The sequence below is a fragment of the Elephas maximus genome, chromosome 9, assembly GCF_024166365.1.
Source record: "Elephas maximus indicus isolate mEleMax1 chromosome 9, mEleMax1 primary haplotype, whole genome shotgun sequence".
Taxonomy (NCBI): Eukaryota; Metazoa; Chordata; class Mammalia; order Proboscidea; family Elephantidae; genus Elephas; species Elephas maximus.
Genome location: NC_064827.1, coordinates 112,767,531 through 112,785,051, shown reverse-complemented (window position 1 = coordinate 112,785,051; position 17,521 = coordinate 112,767,531). Strand labels below are relative to the sequence as shown.

The 17,521-nt window shown below is 39.7% G+C and overlaps 1 protein-coding gene across 8 annotated transcripts in view; it reads right to left on the bottom strand.

Annotated features, from left to right (window-relative positions):
* PTPDC1 (protein tyrosine phosphatase domain containing 1) overlaps positions 1 to 17,521 on the bottom strand; it is a 109,549-nt gene that overhangs the window by 55,175 nt on the left and 36,853 nt on the right. For 4 of the 8 annotated variants that reach the window (XR_007518657.1, XM_049895815.1, XM_049895821.1 and 1 more), the window contains exon 1: positions 15,764 to 15,852. Coding sequence is in view for 3 of the 8 variants with exons in the window: in XM_049895817.1 (XP_049751774.1) it covers positions 15,764 to 15,845 (82 nt within the window). In the remaining 5 variants the exon portion in view is untranslated. Of the gene's footprint in view, positions 1 to 7,772; positions 7,932 to 15,763; positions 15,853 to 17,521 lie in introns of those variants that run through there. The other 4 variants (XM_049895817.1, XM_049895816.1, XM_049895819.1 and 1 more) reach the window with 2 other exon arrangements.

Here is a 17,521-nt window from a genome sequence, read left to right as displayed (position 1 = left end):
AGATGCACATTCCTCACATGTGTTACTGCTTGTTTTATAGGCTTTTCTAATCTTTGGCTGGAAGTTGGACTTTGAAAGTGGCTTCAATTCTGAGTTATCAGGGCATTCAGGGGCCATAGTCTTGGGCTCTTCTCAAGTCTCTGTCAGACCAGTAAGTCTGACCTTTTTTTATGAATTTGAATTTTGTTCTACATTTTTCTCTCGCTGTCTCCGGGGCACTCTGTTGTGATCCTTGTCAGAGCATCTGGTGGTGGTAGCCAGGCACCATCCAGGTCTTCTGGGCTCAGGCTGGTGGAGGATGTGATTCACGTGGCCCATCTTTTGGACAAATATTTTCCTGTGTCTTTGGTTTTCTTCATTCTCCTTTGCTCCAAACAGGATAAGTCCAATAGATGTATCTTAGATGGCTGTTCACAAGCTTTTAAGACCCAGACACTACTCAGCAAAGTAGGATGTCAAAAACCCATCGCTGTCAAGTTGATGCTGATTCATAGCGACCCTATAGGACAGAGTAGAATTGCCCCAAGGAGCACCTCGTGGATTTGAACTGCCAACCTTTGATTAGCAGCCTTAGCTCTTAACCACTATGCCACCAGGTTTTCCAAAGCAGGATGTAGAACTCAAAAATATTTTTGAAAGAATTAATTTTCCTCTTAAAATGTTATACCTTAATCTCACAGATCACATATCCAATATCATCTGTTAGTTATCAATGATCTGAAGGCAAACAAAAAGACTAAGTTTGACCAAGTTGCAATATGAATGACAGACAAGAAAACTAGTGGCCCATGGGCAAGATCTGGCTCAACTTAATGGCATGTGGCCAGAATGCAAATATAAAAAAATGACATTCTCCATTTACTGCTATAGTTATAAAATTACACTCTTAAATTTGCAGTGATAATATCTTAAAACACAATTTGATAATAATATTCTATAAAATGTATATTCCTAAACTCTTATTCTGAGGCCTTCTTGCACTCTTATGCTTGCTTGTACTTGCTCAACCTCTGTGTCTTCTCTCTTCATGTACTTATCTCCCTCTCTTCATTTCTTTCTGATCTCTGGTGGTGGAGTAGTTAAGAGGTTGGCTGCTAACCAAAAGGTGGGCAGTTTGAATCCACCAGCTGCTCCTCGGAAGCCCTAAGGGGCAGTTCTACTCTGTTCCAAAAGGTTGCTATGAGTCGGAATCTACTCAACAGCAATGAGTTTCTTCATTTCTTTATGTAACTCCCTTATATTTTCCCCTTGATCATATACAGAATTTTATCTGTTTATTTAATAAATAGCTTTATGTTTTTTTTAACTTTTAGTTTTAAGGGAAGAGATAGCAAAAAAATAAGTTTTGAGTACCTATCATGCACCAAGAGCTATTTAAGTGCTTGACATGTATATATTTTTTTCAGTTCATTTCATACTATAAGTAAGTCTGCTATTCCCATTTTTCAGGTGAGAAAACTGAGGATCAAGAAGTTAAAAAGGGGGCTTCTTCTATGAGTCAGAATCGACTCAGTGGCATTGGGGTTGGTTGGTTTTTGGTTTCCAGGTGGAAGCAAGAGGAGCTCCACAGACAGACTTTGCAATGAATCAAGTGTAACTGGTAAAAATTATTTAACAATACAACACAAAACAAGAAAATGACATTTAAAATTTCTGGAAAATGTCCTGAGGGCATAAAGCAAATGAAGAAACATTTACTGAACAATATCTACTTCATGAATAAGAATCAGCATAAATCTGATCTGCACTTTCCCACTTCTCCATCGTCTCTAACCTCAGCCACTCACAAGGCATTTTCTCTCTCTGACTCTAGCCACCTGGAGCTAGGGCAGATCTCGCAAGTTAAAAGGATACCATCCTTCAGATTGACAAATAGGCAGATGCTAGCTGCAAGTTCGGGGAGTTCACACAACACCCCAACCTTCTGACATGCTGGCCATAGATTCAGGGTTTCCCCACTAACTTCAAGTTGCCAGCTGAAGCTCAGGGGCCTCCTATAGGCTTCCTCACTTTTATCTGCTAGCTCCCCTACTCCTTTGGGTTTGATAATCTGCTGGAACGACTCATAGAACTCACAGAAAGTGCTATACCTGCAATTATAGATTTATTATAACAAAAGGATACAAATGAGGATCATCATAAGGAAGAGATGCTTGGGTGAGGTCTAAGAGGTTTCCTAATGTGCAGCTTCTATGCCCAGAAGAGGGGGTATCACCCTCCCTTAGCCAACAAGGAAACTCTTGGATCCTTTGTGTTCAGAGCCTTCACTGGTCTCAATCATTACGTAGTCACGATTGAGGCCTCACTGCATGTGTATGATAAATCATGCCTCCTGAGGTTAGTTTATGTAGGTTACTAGGTACTCTCTCTGGTCTAGCCAGCCCTCACTCATTAGCACATATCCTCAGGTGTGGTTTAGATAACAAAGGTACCCCAATTACTCAGGAATTTTCAAGGGTTTAGTTATCTATGCAGGAAACAAGGGTAAGACCACATTACTTTAGATAAAGTTAATTCTTTACACCACATATACTAAATCTTGGTGAGGACAGTGAGAGTCTGTGGTACCTGAATCATGACCTTCTAACTTCTTTTCCCACACCCCTATCTCAGCATGGTAGAAACTCCACTCCAGGCAGATGCAGCTAAGAACATAACCCTCTCCCCTCACCTTTTGGGCAAGGGCTATGATATCTTCCTGGAAGGGGTAAGCACCAGAATTTTTCATCTTCCCAGCTACATGGTGCACAGGTTAAATTCCAGGTGAGTGCAACTAAGAAGTTGGGACTTCCTTCCTCTACCCAGACCCACTCATAGAGCAGAGGCTTTACTTCAGCATGGCAAGCTGAAAATACAGGTGTCCTGATCATCCTCACCCAAGCTTGTTCACAGGTTGGAGGTTCCATGCTAGGAGAGGGAAGCCAAGAAGACCAAAGGCTATCATCCCTGCTCAGCTCACAAAGCAGGGGTGTCCCTCAGAAAAGCAGGCTGCTGTTCCTACCCAAAGCTCCAGAGCTGTGGGCTAGGAGATTTTGCCCTGGGAGAGAGGCAGGCCTTAAAAACAGAGAACGCTGAAGCTCTTCCAAAGGAAATGTCTTTATTTGAAACAGAGTGTGGGGGGAGTTCAAGCCTAAGGATGCTCTCAAAAATAATGAAGGTTTTGATGCTAAGTAATTAACAGGTAGTTTCACGAGAGCAATAAGCCAAAACATGGATCAGCTAACTTACGAGAGAGAACCAAGGAAAAAGACAACAAAGGAGACTCCTCCTGGAGTAAGAACAAACCTCAAAGTCTGGCCTCAAAAACTACCACTGCTCAAATTTAATTGGATCAGACTGTGATGCCGTTTACGTCCCAGGGCTGTGTCAAAAACAATAGAGAAATCAGCAGGCAATTAGTGCAAACTAACAACTAGGTGTGATAACCATTGAGACAAAAGGCTTAACAGAAAAATTACTGAAAGTGACACAGAAAGAGAACCCTGCTACGGGTGACGGGTGACAGTATGCATGTACAAAGCTGTGCTCCCTGAGGAGCAACATCAGAGACTTCACACTATGGAGGAAACAGATTTCACTACAATGGTTTAGTCAAGCTCGAGCCACCAAACAGACAGACAAGCAAACAATAATAAAAACAAGCCCAGACAGGGGGAACAGAATTAGCATCTAGAGTTTATTTTTACCTACACTGTCCAGTTTTCAACAAAAAGTATGAGATATGCAAAGAAATAGGAAAGTGTAACTCCTATCCAGGAACTAAAAGCAGGCAAATAGAAACTTCCTGTGAGAGGGTCCAGAAGTCAGATTTACCAAAGACTTCAAAGCAGCCATTAAAAATGTGTTCAAAGAACTAAAGAAATCATGCTTCAAGAAGTAAAGATAGTAAAGTATGATGACAATGTCTCATAAAACAGAGACTATCAATAATGAGATAAAAAGAATCAAATGGGAATTATAGGAAAAAAAAAACCTCTCTGGGTGGGCTCCATAGTAAGTGGGAAGCGAAGAGGGTAGAATCAGTGACCTTGAGAAAAATCAATAGAAATTACACAATTTGAACAACAGACAAAAAATAGATTAATAAAAACAATCAGATTGTCAGGGACCTGTAGTACATAAACAAAAGAACTAACACATCACTGAGTCACAGAAAGGGAGAAGAAAAAGAGAGTGGGATTGAAAAAGTACACCCACTCCTCACTTATCAACATGGTTAGGTTCCAAAGACCAAGTCATTACATGAAAATCGGCATTATGTGAACATGGAGGATGACCACAACAGATCACAAAAATGGAGGATGACTATGTTATGACATAGCTGCTAAATTACATCATTACATAACTGCCAAACCACTGAGAATCATGGCCCAGCCAAGTCGACACATAACCTTAACCATCACAGGCCAACGTTACTCTTGCCTTGCACCTTGATGTTCGTTACTGTCAGGCGTACGTCATTAAGGTGCAACACCGTGGAGAGTAGACTCTTTACTCTTGTCATAAATATGAAATGTTGGATAATGAGACAGTCAATAAGTGAGGAGTAGGCATATTCAAAGAAATTATGTCTGAAACCCTTCCAAATTTGGGGAAAGACATAACCTACAGATTCAAGAAGCTGAGGATACCTCAAATAGGATACATCCAAAGGAATCCATGGCAAGATACATCACAGTTAAACTTCTGGAAACTAAAGAAAAAAATATTTAAAGCAACCAAAGAGAAACAAGACATTATTCATAGAGAAACATTAACCTGAATTACAGTAGATTTGTCATCAGGAACAACGAAGGCCAGAAGGAAGTGGCAAAACAGTTTTCAGGCTTTTTGAGAGAAAAGGACATTCGGTATCTGTCAAAAATATCCTGTAAGAATGAGGGGAAATAAGACATACTCAGACAAAGAAAAACTCAGAATTTGTCAACAGCAAACCCACTCATAATGAATGGTTAAAGCATCAAAATAAATGAAAGTAAAAGCCTATATCCCTTTAAATAAAACACTGACATAAATAATTGAACAAATAAATGGAAAGAAGAGAAAGCTCTTCCTTAATGCCAACTAATAAATGTAGAAGGAATGATGCATTTAGAAAATCTCCATTTAGGTATCTATCATACCCAACCCAAACCAAACCCACTGCCATTGAGTCGATTCTGACTCACAGTGACCCTATAGGACAGAGTAGAACTGCTCTGCAGGGCTTCCAAGGCTGTAAATCTTTATGGAATCAGAGTGCCACATCTTTCTCCCACAGTGCGGCTGGTATGTTAGAACTGCCAACCCTTCGGTTAGCAGCTGAGTGCTTATCACTGCGCTACCAGGGCTCTAGTATCTACCATAAACCAAAACCAAACCAAACCCATTGCCGCTGAGTCAATTCAACTCATAGTAACTCTATTGGACAGAGCAGAACTGCCCCATAGGGTTTCCAAGGAGCACCTGGTGGATTTGAACTGCGAACCTTTTGGTTAGCAGCTGTAGCTCTTAACCATTATGCCACCAGGGTATCTAGTATCTATCACAGTAATAATTCAGGCAAGAAACATCATGGATGCTAAAACTGCTGGGTGAAATTTAGATGTGAAACAGGGTATTTACTCTCAAAGCTTCTCTCCATAAAATATTACCAAGCGTGAAGACAGGAGCTTTTTTTTTTTGCAATGAATAAACCTTGGAAGACACTATTTTACTGACATGATTGAAACAACGTTACCAGTGATAGAGCAAAATACCATTTTGTACCACACGATGGGATCCATTAAGAAAAGCACAGTCATTTCCGTGACGTTTCTGATAAAAAATGCCAAATCTCAATCTAATCATGAGAAAACGGCACACAAAACCAACTTAAGGAATGTTCTACAAAGTAATTGACAAAGATATTATGGTCTTAAAGGTCAAAAAAGGACTGACTAAGGTCGCTGAAAGGATGAAAAAAAATCACAACTCAGGCTTCTTTTGGGGCAGTTAGCAAAACTTGAACAGGGGTCTTTGAATGAATAATATATGGAAGGTTTATTGTGCTTTCCTTGGAACATTTCTGTAAGTTTGAAATTATTTCAAATAAAAAAAGTAACATCACGAAAAGAGATACAATGCAGACATCATGGGCTTCTTGCCAAAAAACAATCTGAGTAGACTCTAGATGCATCTATCAATTCAGAGGAAATACCCATCGTATTATAATTGGTTCGTAAGTATTTTAAATGTTTTTTAATCTATAGGTTTTTCCTTATAGTTTATTTGTTGAAAAAACCAGACTTTTTTACCCTAGACACAATTATAAAATCGAACACTTCTAGATATTTGATATTAAGCAAATATTGTTAATTTTATAGTTATGGTAATGATAATGTGGTTATTTAATGGATGAAATGACACGATGCCTCCACTTTGCTATAAAGCAACAGTGAAGCAGGGGAAGTGAGCTGACAGTTGTTAAAGCTGGGGGATGGTACATACGTGGGAGGAATCTTTATTTTATTCTGTATATTTTTTTAAACGTTTGAAAATTTCCATAATAAAAAAAATTTTATACAAGTGGTGGAACCAATATTTAAATGTAGATATATGTCCCATTCCAAAGCTGTTTTTCATGAACTTTCTACTTTCCTTTAAAAACAAATACTTTATGTGCCAAATTAAATTTTTCCCTGATTCATTAGCCAACAGTATTTTGAGAAATACTTCCCACTGCAATGTTAACCTAATAAAGTATATCTGACTACCTTTATAGATGAGAGGCATTTAAGAAAGTTAGATATAAAGTGGATTTTATTTTTCCAATTAAAAGTCAGCTATACTTATACAATTAGGAAATTTTTCATTAAAAAAAAAACATTTTTGGAAAGGTAAAAATCAGCTTACCTAGTAAGACAGACAGTATACAATGCTGGGAAAGTCAGCATTATTTGACCAAGGCAAAGTTATAGAAGCTTCACAGACACATCCAAACTCCTTGGGAGACTCAGTTACTAGGCTGAGGGCTAGGGATTATGGCCTCAGGGGATATCTAGCTCAATTGATATAATATAGTTTATAAAGAAAATGTTCTATATCTGACTGTGGTGAGTAGCGTCTGGGGTCTTAAAAAGCCTGAGAGCAGCCATCTAAGATAGATCTACTTGTCCCATTCCAGCTGCAGCAAAGAAGAATGAAGAAAACAAGACATAAGGGAAAGCTTAGTCCAAAGGTCTAATGGACCACAACTACCACAACTTCCACCAGACTGAGGTCAGCACAACTAGATGGTGCCTGGCTACCACCACCGACTGCTCTGACAGGGATCACAATAGAGGGTCCTGGGCAGAGCTGGAGAAAAACATAGAACAAAATTCAAATTCACAAAAATACAAAAACAAAACCCAGACTTGCTGGTCTGACAGACTGGAGAGACCTCAAGAGTAGGCCCCAGACACCCCTTTAACTCAGTACTGAAGTTACTCCCAAGGCTCATTCTTCAGGCTAAGATCAGATAGGTCTATAGAGCAAACAATAAAACACATTAGGAATGTGCTTTGTAGTTCAATCATGTATATGAGACTAAATGGGCACACCAGCCCAAAAGCAAAGACGAGAGGAGTAGAAGGGACAGGAAAACTTGGACGAATGGAAACAGGGAATCTGGGGTGAAGGAGAGAGTGCTGACACATCGCAGGGCTGGCAACCAATGTCACAAAACAATGTGAGTATTAATTGTTTAATGAGAAACTAATTTATTCTATAAACTTTCACCTAAAGGACAATTAAAAAAAAAATCGGCTTACCTAGTGGATCACCATAGAGGTGTTAGAACCTTCTAGGGGGCTTTGGAAACCTGAAGAGGTTTTTTGGTTGTCACCATAACTTGGCTACACTACTGGATTTAGTGGATGTCAAATATCTTCAGTGTCCAGGGCTGTCCTGAATCATGATGAGTTGTCCCACTGCAAAAGCCAATAGAGATCCTCTCAGCAACATGGCACTATAGACAGAAGCACCATGCTGTCCCTCTGCAGCAAAGACCCAAAAAACTAAGTAAAACAGATAACAAATGTCAATTCTGGAACCCTAAGTGTCAAATGGAGAGATAAGGAACTCGATCAAGCACCAAACTGAATAAGAAACTGACAGAGAAGCGAGAACGAGGAGAGCTATGGAGTGGAGTTTCCCTACTGGCTAACACTGCACAGATTTACCATTTTGGACTATAGCCACCAAGGAACACAGTCAGGGAGTACGAGAAGGCAATTTCATGGAGCTCCCAACAGAAGACAGAGCACCTGGTAACCAGGGATACACACTTTCCCACATCGTACCTTTCTTCCCTCCACACAGCCTCTACCACTTTACAACAGGCCGTGGTCACTCCCCTGGAGGGACAACAGCTCACTGCCACTGGGATCCACCCCATCCAGCTCTTCAGCGCCATTTTTTTTTTTTTTGCTTCTTCTCTCTCCCTTTCTTCCTTTCCTTTCTTTTGCCCAGTTAACACCATGTGCCGTCATCTCCCCTTCTTGATGGGCTGTGCCACACTGCTTGGCTAGAGCGCCACCGACACATGGCCTCCCCAGGTCTGCGCTGCTCCCACCGGAGGCTCCCTCAGTACCATTTTTTTGTTTGTTTCTTCTCTCTCTCTCCCTCCCTTCCCTTTCTCATGCCCATCTAGCACCGTGAGCTGCACCTGCCCCTTCTCAATGGGCAGTGTTGCACCACTTGGCAAGAGAGCCACTGGCACATAGCCTCCCCAGATCTGTGTCGCCCTCACTGGCTGGCTCCTTCAACACCACATTTTTTGGTGGGGAGGGTTTGGTTTCTTCTCTATCCCTTCCTTCCTTTCCTTTCTCCCATCTGCCTAGCCCCATGTGCCATCCCCACCCCTTCGTGACACCCCATGCTACACTGCTTGGCTAGAAGGCTACTGCACATGGCCTCTACAGGTCCACGCTGCCCCCACCAGCTGGCTTGCTCAGTACCATATTTTTGTTTGTTTGCTTATTTGTTTTTTGTTTCTTTTCTCTCTCTCCCTCTTTCCTTTCCTGTCTCCTGCCCACCTAGCCCTGTGAACTGTCCCTGTTCCTTCTTGAAGGGCCTTACCACACCACTTGGCTAGAAAGCCACTAGCACATGGCCTCCCCAGTCAGTGCTACTACCACCAGCTGGCTCCCTCAGTACCATATATTTTTAGTTTGCTTTGTTCTTTTTTTCTGTTTCTTTTATCTTGACCATACACCAAGCACTGAGCCACTGAGCAGCACTGGTGAGGACCACCAGACCCCACCCTGCGTTGCCCCCCAGCACCGCCCCGTCAGCCCCAGTTCATGCCACAAATGACCCATTCCTGCCCTTCCCCCACCACTATACCTGTCCTGTTGTACCACAGCTGAGAGACTAGTTCTGCCCACCTGGACAAGGTGGTAAGAAGTATTGTGCCCACAGACAAGCAAGCAACAAAATATGCCCAGTCAGCCTACCCAGACATAACCAAATAAAAAAAAGATCAGGATGAAAGACACAAATCTACAATCAATAAACAAAGAAAATAATTCCTGAATGTCCCGAAGACAGCAAACAATATCAAAACATATTTAAAAAAAAAAAAAAAAGACAGTATGGCTCCAGAAAGTGACCAGAATAAAACACCACATGGCCTTTCAGTAGAAGAAAAAGCACTGGAACTACCTGATAGGGAACTCAAAACTCTAATATTCAGGGCTCTCAAAGAGATTAGAAAAGAGATGAAGGAAAACGCACACAAGAATAAGGAAAAAATAGACAAAATCATAGAAAATACAAAGTCAGGAAAAACACAGACAAAGAAATGGAATAATTCAGGGAAATAACACAGGAACAAAATGTGAAAATAAATAAACAACTAGAAATCACACAAAAACAGCAACTACAAATCCAAAAGATAAATAACAAGATTTCAGAAAGGGACAGTGCAATAGAAGGTTTTAGGAGCGAATCTGAAACCATGAAAGATGGGATCAGTGAAATTAAAGACAAATCCATGGATACCATTTTGTTTGAGGGAAAATCAGAGAAAAGAATGAAGAAAAATGAAGAAAACCTGATAACAATGTGGGATACAATCAAAAGCAAAAATTTGCATGTGATTGGAGTTCCAGAGCAGAGGGAGAAAACAGAAAAAACAGACAGGATCATTGAAGATTTGCTGACAGAAAACTTTCCTAATCTCATGAAAGATGAAAAGCTGACCGTGCAAGAAGCTCAAAGAACCCCATATAGGATAAAACCCAAAACCAAGCTCATTGCCGTCGAGTCGATTCCCACTCATAGTGACCCTATAGGACACAGTAGAACTGCACCATAGAGTTTCCAAGGGGCATCTGGTGAATTCGAACTGCAAACCTTTTGGTTAGCAGCCGTAGCACTTAACCACAGACCCCCCCCAAACAAAATCACCAAGACATACCATAATCATACTCGTTAAAACCAAAGACAAAGAAAGAATCCTGAGAGTGGCTTGAGAAACATGAAAAGTCACATACAAAGGGGAAACAGTAAGACTAAACTCTGATTACTCGGCAGAAACCATGCAGACAAGAAGGCAATGGGATGACATATATAAAACCTTGAAAGAAAAAAAAAAACTGCCAACCAAGAATAATATATCCTGCAAAACTCTCGCTCAAATATGATGGCAAAATTAGGATATTTCCAGATAAACAGATATTAAGAGAATACGTAAAAACCAAACCAAACATACAAGAATTATTAAAGGGAGTCCTTCAGTTAGAGAATAAACCTAAATCTAGGACATAGGACAGCATCAGCCAGATACCAATCTAGATAATAAACTAAAATATTTACAACAGGGTCAACATGTAAATGTAACATCATAAAAAAACTCCCACCAAAAAAAAAATCTTGGCCCAGATGGCTTCACTGGAGAATTTCACCAAACATTCAGAGAAGACTTTGCAGTAGCACTACTCAAACTATTTCAGAACACAAAAAAGGAAGAGATACTTCCAAATTCATTCTATGAAGCCAGCATAATCCTCATACCAAAACCAGGCAAAGACATGACAAAAAAAAAAAAGAAAGAAAATTAAAGACCAATATCTCTGATAAACACAGAGGCAAAAATTCTCAACAAAATTTTAGCCAATAAGAAAGACCAGGCTTGCTGGCCTGACAGAGACTGGAGAAATCCTGAGTATGGCCCCAGACAACCTTTCAGGTCAGTAATGAGGCCACTCCTGAGGTTCGCCCTTCAGCCAAAGGCTGAACGGGCCCATGGAACAAAACAAGACTATAGGGGCATGCCAGCCCTGGGGCAGGGACTGGAAGGTAGGAGGGAACAGGAAAGCTGGTAATAGGGAACACGGGTTTCAGAAGTGAGAGTGCTGACACGTCATGGGGTTGTTAACCAATGTCATACAACAATGTGTGCACTAACTGGTGAGGAACTAGTGCGTTCTGTAAACCTTCATCTAAAGTTCAATTAAAAAAAAATAGCCAGTAGAGTTCGGCATCATAAAAAAAAAAATACACCCTGACCAAGTGGGATTCATACCAGGTATGCAAGGATGGTTCAACATTAGAAAATCAATCAATGTAATCCACCACATGAATAAAACAATCACATAATCATCTCAATCGATGCAGAAAACCCATTTGATAAAGTCCAACACCAATTCCTGATAAGAACTCTCAATAAAATAGACATAGAAGGGAAATTCCTCAATATAATAAAGGGCATCTATACAAAACCAACAGCCAACATCATTCTTAATGGAGACAGGCTGAAAACATTCCCCCTGAGAACAGGAACAAGACAAGGATGCTTTTATCACCACTCCTATTTAACATTGTGCTGGAAGTTCTGGCTAGAGCAATAAGGCAGGAAAAAGAAATAAAGGGCATCCAAATTGGTAAGAAAGAAGTAAAACATCCCATTTGTGGATGATATGATACTAGACATAGAAAGCCCAAAAGACTCCACAGAAACTACTACAACTAATAGAAAGAATCAGTAGAGTAGCAGAAGACAAGACAAACATACAAAAATCACTTGGATTCCTATACACCATTGAAGAGAACTATGAAAAAGAAATTGAGAAAACGATATCATTTAAAATAGCCCCTAAAAAAATTAAGATACTTAGGAATAAATCTAACCAGGGACATAAAAGACCTGTACAAAGAAAACTACAAAACACTACTGCAAGAAACCAATAAAGACCTACATAAATGGAAAAGCATACCATGCTCGTGGATATGTAGACTCAACATTGTGAAAATGTCAATTCTACCCAAGCAATTTACGAATACAATGTAATCCTGATCCAAATACCAAAAGCATTCTTTAAAGAGGTGGAAAAACTAATTATTAACTTTATATGGATAGGAAAGAGGCCCCAGATAAGTAAAGCACCACTGAAGAAGAATAAATTGGAGTATTCACACTACCTGACCTCAGAACCTACTATACAGCTATAGTAATCAAAACGTCCTGGTATTGGTACAATGAGAGAGACGCTGACCAGTGAAACAGAATCAAGAACCCACATGTAAATCCATCAACCTCTGGTCACCCGATCTTTGACAAAGGCCTGAAGTCCATTAAATGGGGGAAGAGAGAGTCCTTTTAACAAATGATGGTGGCAAAAGTGGATGTCTTTCTGTAAAAAACTGAAACAGGACCCACACCTCACACCATACACAAAAACTAAATGAAAATGGATCAAAGATCTAAATATAAAACTATAAAGATCATAGAAGAAAAAGTAGGGTCAATGCTAGGGGCCCTAATACATGGCATAAATAGGGTACAAACCATAACTAACAATACACAAACACCAGAAGATAAGCTAGATAACTGGGATCTTCTAAAAATTAAATACTTATGTTCATCAAAAGGCTTCACCACAACAGTAAAAAGAGAATCTACGGACTAGGAAAAAATTTTAGGCTATGACAAATCTGACAAAGGTCTAATCTCTAAAATCTACAGGAAAGTCAAATACCTCTACAACAAAAAGACAAATAATACAATTAAAAAATGGGCAAAGGATATGTACAGACACTTCACCAACGAAGACATTCGGGCAGCTAACAGACATGAGGCAATGCTCCCAATCACTAGCCATTAGAGAAATGCTAATGGAAACTACAATGAGATTCCATGTCACCCTGACATTTCTGGCATGAATCAAAAAGATAGAAAATAACAAATATCGGAGAGGCTGCAGGGAGTTTGGAACTCTTATGCACTGTTGGTAGGAATGCAAAATGGTATAACCATTTTGGAAAATGATAAGGTGCTTCCTTAAAAAGCTAGAAACAGAAATACCATACAAACCAGAAATCCCACTCTTAGGAATATATCCTAGAGAAATAAGAGCCATTACACAAATAGACATATGCACACCCACGTTCACTGCAGCATTATTCGCAACAGCATAAAAGATGAAAACAACCCAAGTGCCCATCAACAGATGAATGGATAAATAAACTATGGTACATACACATAAAGGAATACTATACAACAATAAAGAAAAATGATGAATCTGAGAAACATCGATGAATCTGGAGGACGTTATGCTGAGTGAAATAAGTCAATCATGAAAGGACAAATACTATACAAGACCACTATTATAACAACTCATGAAAAGGTTTATATACAGAAAGAAATAATCTTTGCTTATGATGGAGGGGAAAGACGGGGAGGGAAAAATACTAACTAGACAACAGGTACTGGGGAAGTCAGCACAACTTGACCAAAGCAAGGTCATGGAAGCTTCATAGACACATCTAGACTCCCTGAGGAACAGAATTACTGGGCTGAGGGCTGGGGATCATGGTCTTGGGAGACATCTAGCTCAACTGGTATAACACAGTTTATAAAGAAAATGTTCCGTATCCTACTTTGGTGAGTAGCATCTGGGGTCTTAAAAGTTTCTGAGCAGCCATCTAAGATACTCCACTGGTCACATTCCATCTGGAGCAAGGGAGAATGAAGAAAACCAAAGACATAAGGGAAAGATTAGTCCAAAGGACTAATGGACCACAGCTACCACAGCCTCCACCAGACTGAATCCAGCACAACTAGATGGTGCCTAGCTACCACCACCAACTGCTCTGTCAGGGGTCACAACGGAGGGTCCCAGACAGAGCTGGAGAAAAACGTAGAATAGAATTCTAACTCACAAAAACGACCAGACTTACTGGTCTCACATAGACTAGAGAAATCCCAAGAGTATGGCCCCTGGACATCCTTTTAACTCAGTACTGAAGTCACTCCTGAGGTTCACCCTTCAGCCAAACATTAGACAAGCCCGTAAAACAAAACAAGCCTAAATGGCCACACCAGCCCAGGGGCAAGAACGAGAAGGCAGGAGGGAACAGGAAAGCTGTTAATGGGGAATCCACAGTCAAGAAGGCGAAAGTGTTAGACACGTTATGCCGCTGGCAATCAATGTCACAAGACAATATGTGTATTAATTGTTTAATACAAAGCCCCCTCGCCAACCCCTCAGCACTAAGAAAACTCCTACTGAGAAACAGCAACTAAAAGGTAACATTCTAACAGAAGGAAGGATGGGGAAAAGGTTCATCTGACTCCTAGACTTGTTAACTGCAGAGTTACATAAAGCCAAGGCCACTGCCGACGAGTCGATTCCGACTCATAGTGACCCTATAGGACAGAGTAAAACTACCCCATAGGCTTTCCTATAGAGTTATATAGGGGAAAACAGTTCTGCAAGGGTAGCAGCAAGTAGAAACCATTACTGTTTGTTTTAGATAGCATTTCTAAACCCAGGGAAATTAACTGGAACATAGAACTGTTCATAAATGCAGTTAGCAGTATTATCAGACCCTCTAGAGTCAGACATAGCAAATACAGATGAAGGAGGATCTGTAAGGATCTGGAAGGTAGACAAGGTCAGAAGTGGGAAACACTTCTTTACTTGATGATAGAGAGTGCCCCCTAGTGGAGTGGTCCAACAGAACACGATTTTGAGAACCATTGTGACCAGCAAGAACTGAGTTTTAATATACTCAGACCTTTACTCCTTCCTTGTATCATTAATACATACGGAAAAAAATCCTTCAAAGTTCCCCATACACGGGTAAAACTCAGAATGTAGTTAGAAAATACTCCAAGGGGGCACTGCTTAAAGAAATAGCTCAAAATCTCTCTTGGCTAACTGCTGGTGGTAGCAGCAAGATCAATACTGGCAAAGAGCTGGGAAACCAAGGAGCTGCCAGCTGCAGAACTTAGCAACAGTGTGAAAGAGTGAGGAGGCAAGTGTGGCAATAAGAATCCAAGTCAGAGCACTCTCTCTGCCTGAGGTACCATATAAAAAATCAAAACAGTGTGGGAAGGTGACAGAGGAGAGAAAAAAAAAATAGTAGGAGTAGGACTAGAGTGCTTCTGAATGTGCTTTATGGGTGACACTTGTAAATAAAGAAAGAAAAGAGAAAAGTTGATTCATGCGTCGGCGTTTGATTACTGGAACAAATGCATAATTTTAGTCTAAGATAATAACACAGGAAGGCAAACATCGTTTTCAACATTCCTTCTTAAAACACCAAGTTCATTCATTATTCAGGATTTTGAAAAGGAATTCTAACACGCCCAAATGGTAAGGCAGAAGTAAACAAAAGGCTGTAAATAATACCTGCAACAAAGGATTCCAATATGAAGAATTGAGCCTTTCTTTCAGGTTTATTCTCATACAGTTACTTTTATTAAACTCTAGTGTGCACAAAGAGAACAAAAAGTATATTAAAGAAATATTACCTTTCTTGCTTGCAGCATACCCACTGCTATTCACTAATGTGGAATATGGTAGTTCATTTTGTGGTAAGACTCCTGTAGCCATGATATTCTGTTGGGAAAAAAAATTATTTTTTGAAAGTCTGCCTTTTGAGTATTCTTTATTAATAATCCACAACGTGCTAGGCCTGTGTCGTCCAGTTAGCTAATGTAACCACCCGTATTTGGTCTTGCCTTTCCCATCACCAAAAGTAACAGGTGTCTACCATCTCGAAAGTGATTCTCCCTTCCTCTCCCTCCCATCCCTGGTGACCATCAAAGAACTTTGCTTTCTGTGTGTATTTGTCTTTTCATGATTGACTTATTTCACTCAGTACAACGTCCTCCAGATTCATCCACGTTATCAGAGTCCCATGTGCTTCAGAGTAGAGCTGAGCTCCATATCCACAGGGTTTTTGAGGGCTGTGACTTTAAAGTTGATCACCAGGCCTGTCTTCCGAGGTACCTCTGGGTGGATTAGAACCGCCAATTGATTAGCGGTCACAGGCTTAACTATGCCAGCCCGGAACTCTGAAGTAGTTATTATTATTCCCTAATTTAAAGATGTGAAGCTATTTCAGTAAGATTAAAGTACTTGCCTATAGTTACGCAGTAAGTGGCATAGTTGGCAGTTAAATTCCCAACTTTTGGCTTCAAGTTCAGTGTCCTTTCTACTACCATACAGTTGCAAATTACAGAAATTATAATAAAGACCATCTCAACAAATGGAAAACACATGTGCAACCAATAGTCACAGACTATACCTCAATTCAAATATTGACAAGAATACAGAAAAATCAGTTCTAGAATTTCGTAAACTATAAAATTATTTTCACAAAATGCAAGCACATAACCAGAAAATATTATGGAGTTGATCCTTACACAATATTAAGGTTTTTCTAAGTAATAATTTCAATATTTTCCTTTGTAAAATCATGTTTATTATTTGGACTTCAGTGATTAGCGGAGTCAATACACTCCAATTTTAATAGCTTATTAAATGGCTATGAATTTTTTTAAAGGCTCTAAAAACCTGTTCAATTTTTTTACACCAATAAACTATCAATGGTAATTAAATTCAGCCCTAGTTAATAAATTCCCTCGAGGCATTTATTTTTTATGAGAAAAAAATCAATTCACAAATCTTGATCCTTCTAAAATTTCAAGCTCACTAAAATTTTACCGTCAGATTCAAATTTTATATACTCAAAACAAAAAACCCATTGCTGTCGAGCTGATTCCGACTCATAGCAACCCTATAGCACAGAGCAGAACTGCCCCACAGGGTTTCCGAGGAGTGGCTGGTAGATTCAACCTGCCGACCTTTTGGTCGGCAGCTGAACACTTAACCACTGAGCCACCAGGGCTCCCTATACATAAAGCTCAAGAGGTATACGATTTAAATTCTAAAGTCCTATTCAATGAAGTTGTGTCCTTGCAAAAGAAATAAAGAAAATCATAGGAGTAATCTAAAATGAAAGAAAAAGGATGACTGCTTTCTGCAATATTAATGTCACAAAACTGGTACCATGGTAATTAATGCAAAATTTTTCATTAAAATATTTCAAATATGAATTTTACATAAAGACATAAAGTAAAAGGGCTAATGGAACAAGTTGTTCCAAGAAACTCATTAGCAAAAACTTAATTTGAAAGCATTTCCATTAAGATTAGTCTTAGGAGAAACATTTTTACCACATACTGTTTTTCATAAATTTGGGCTATTTTCATAAGATATATTTT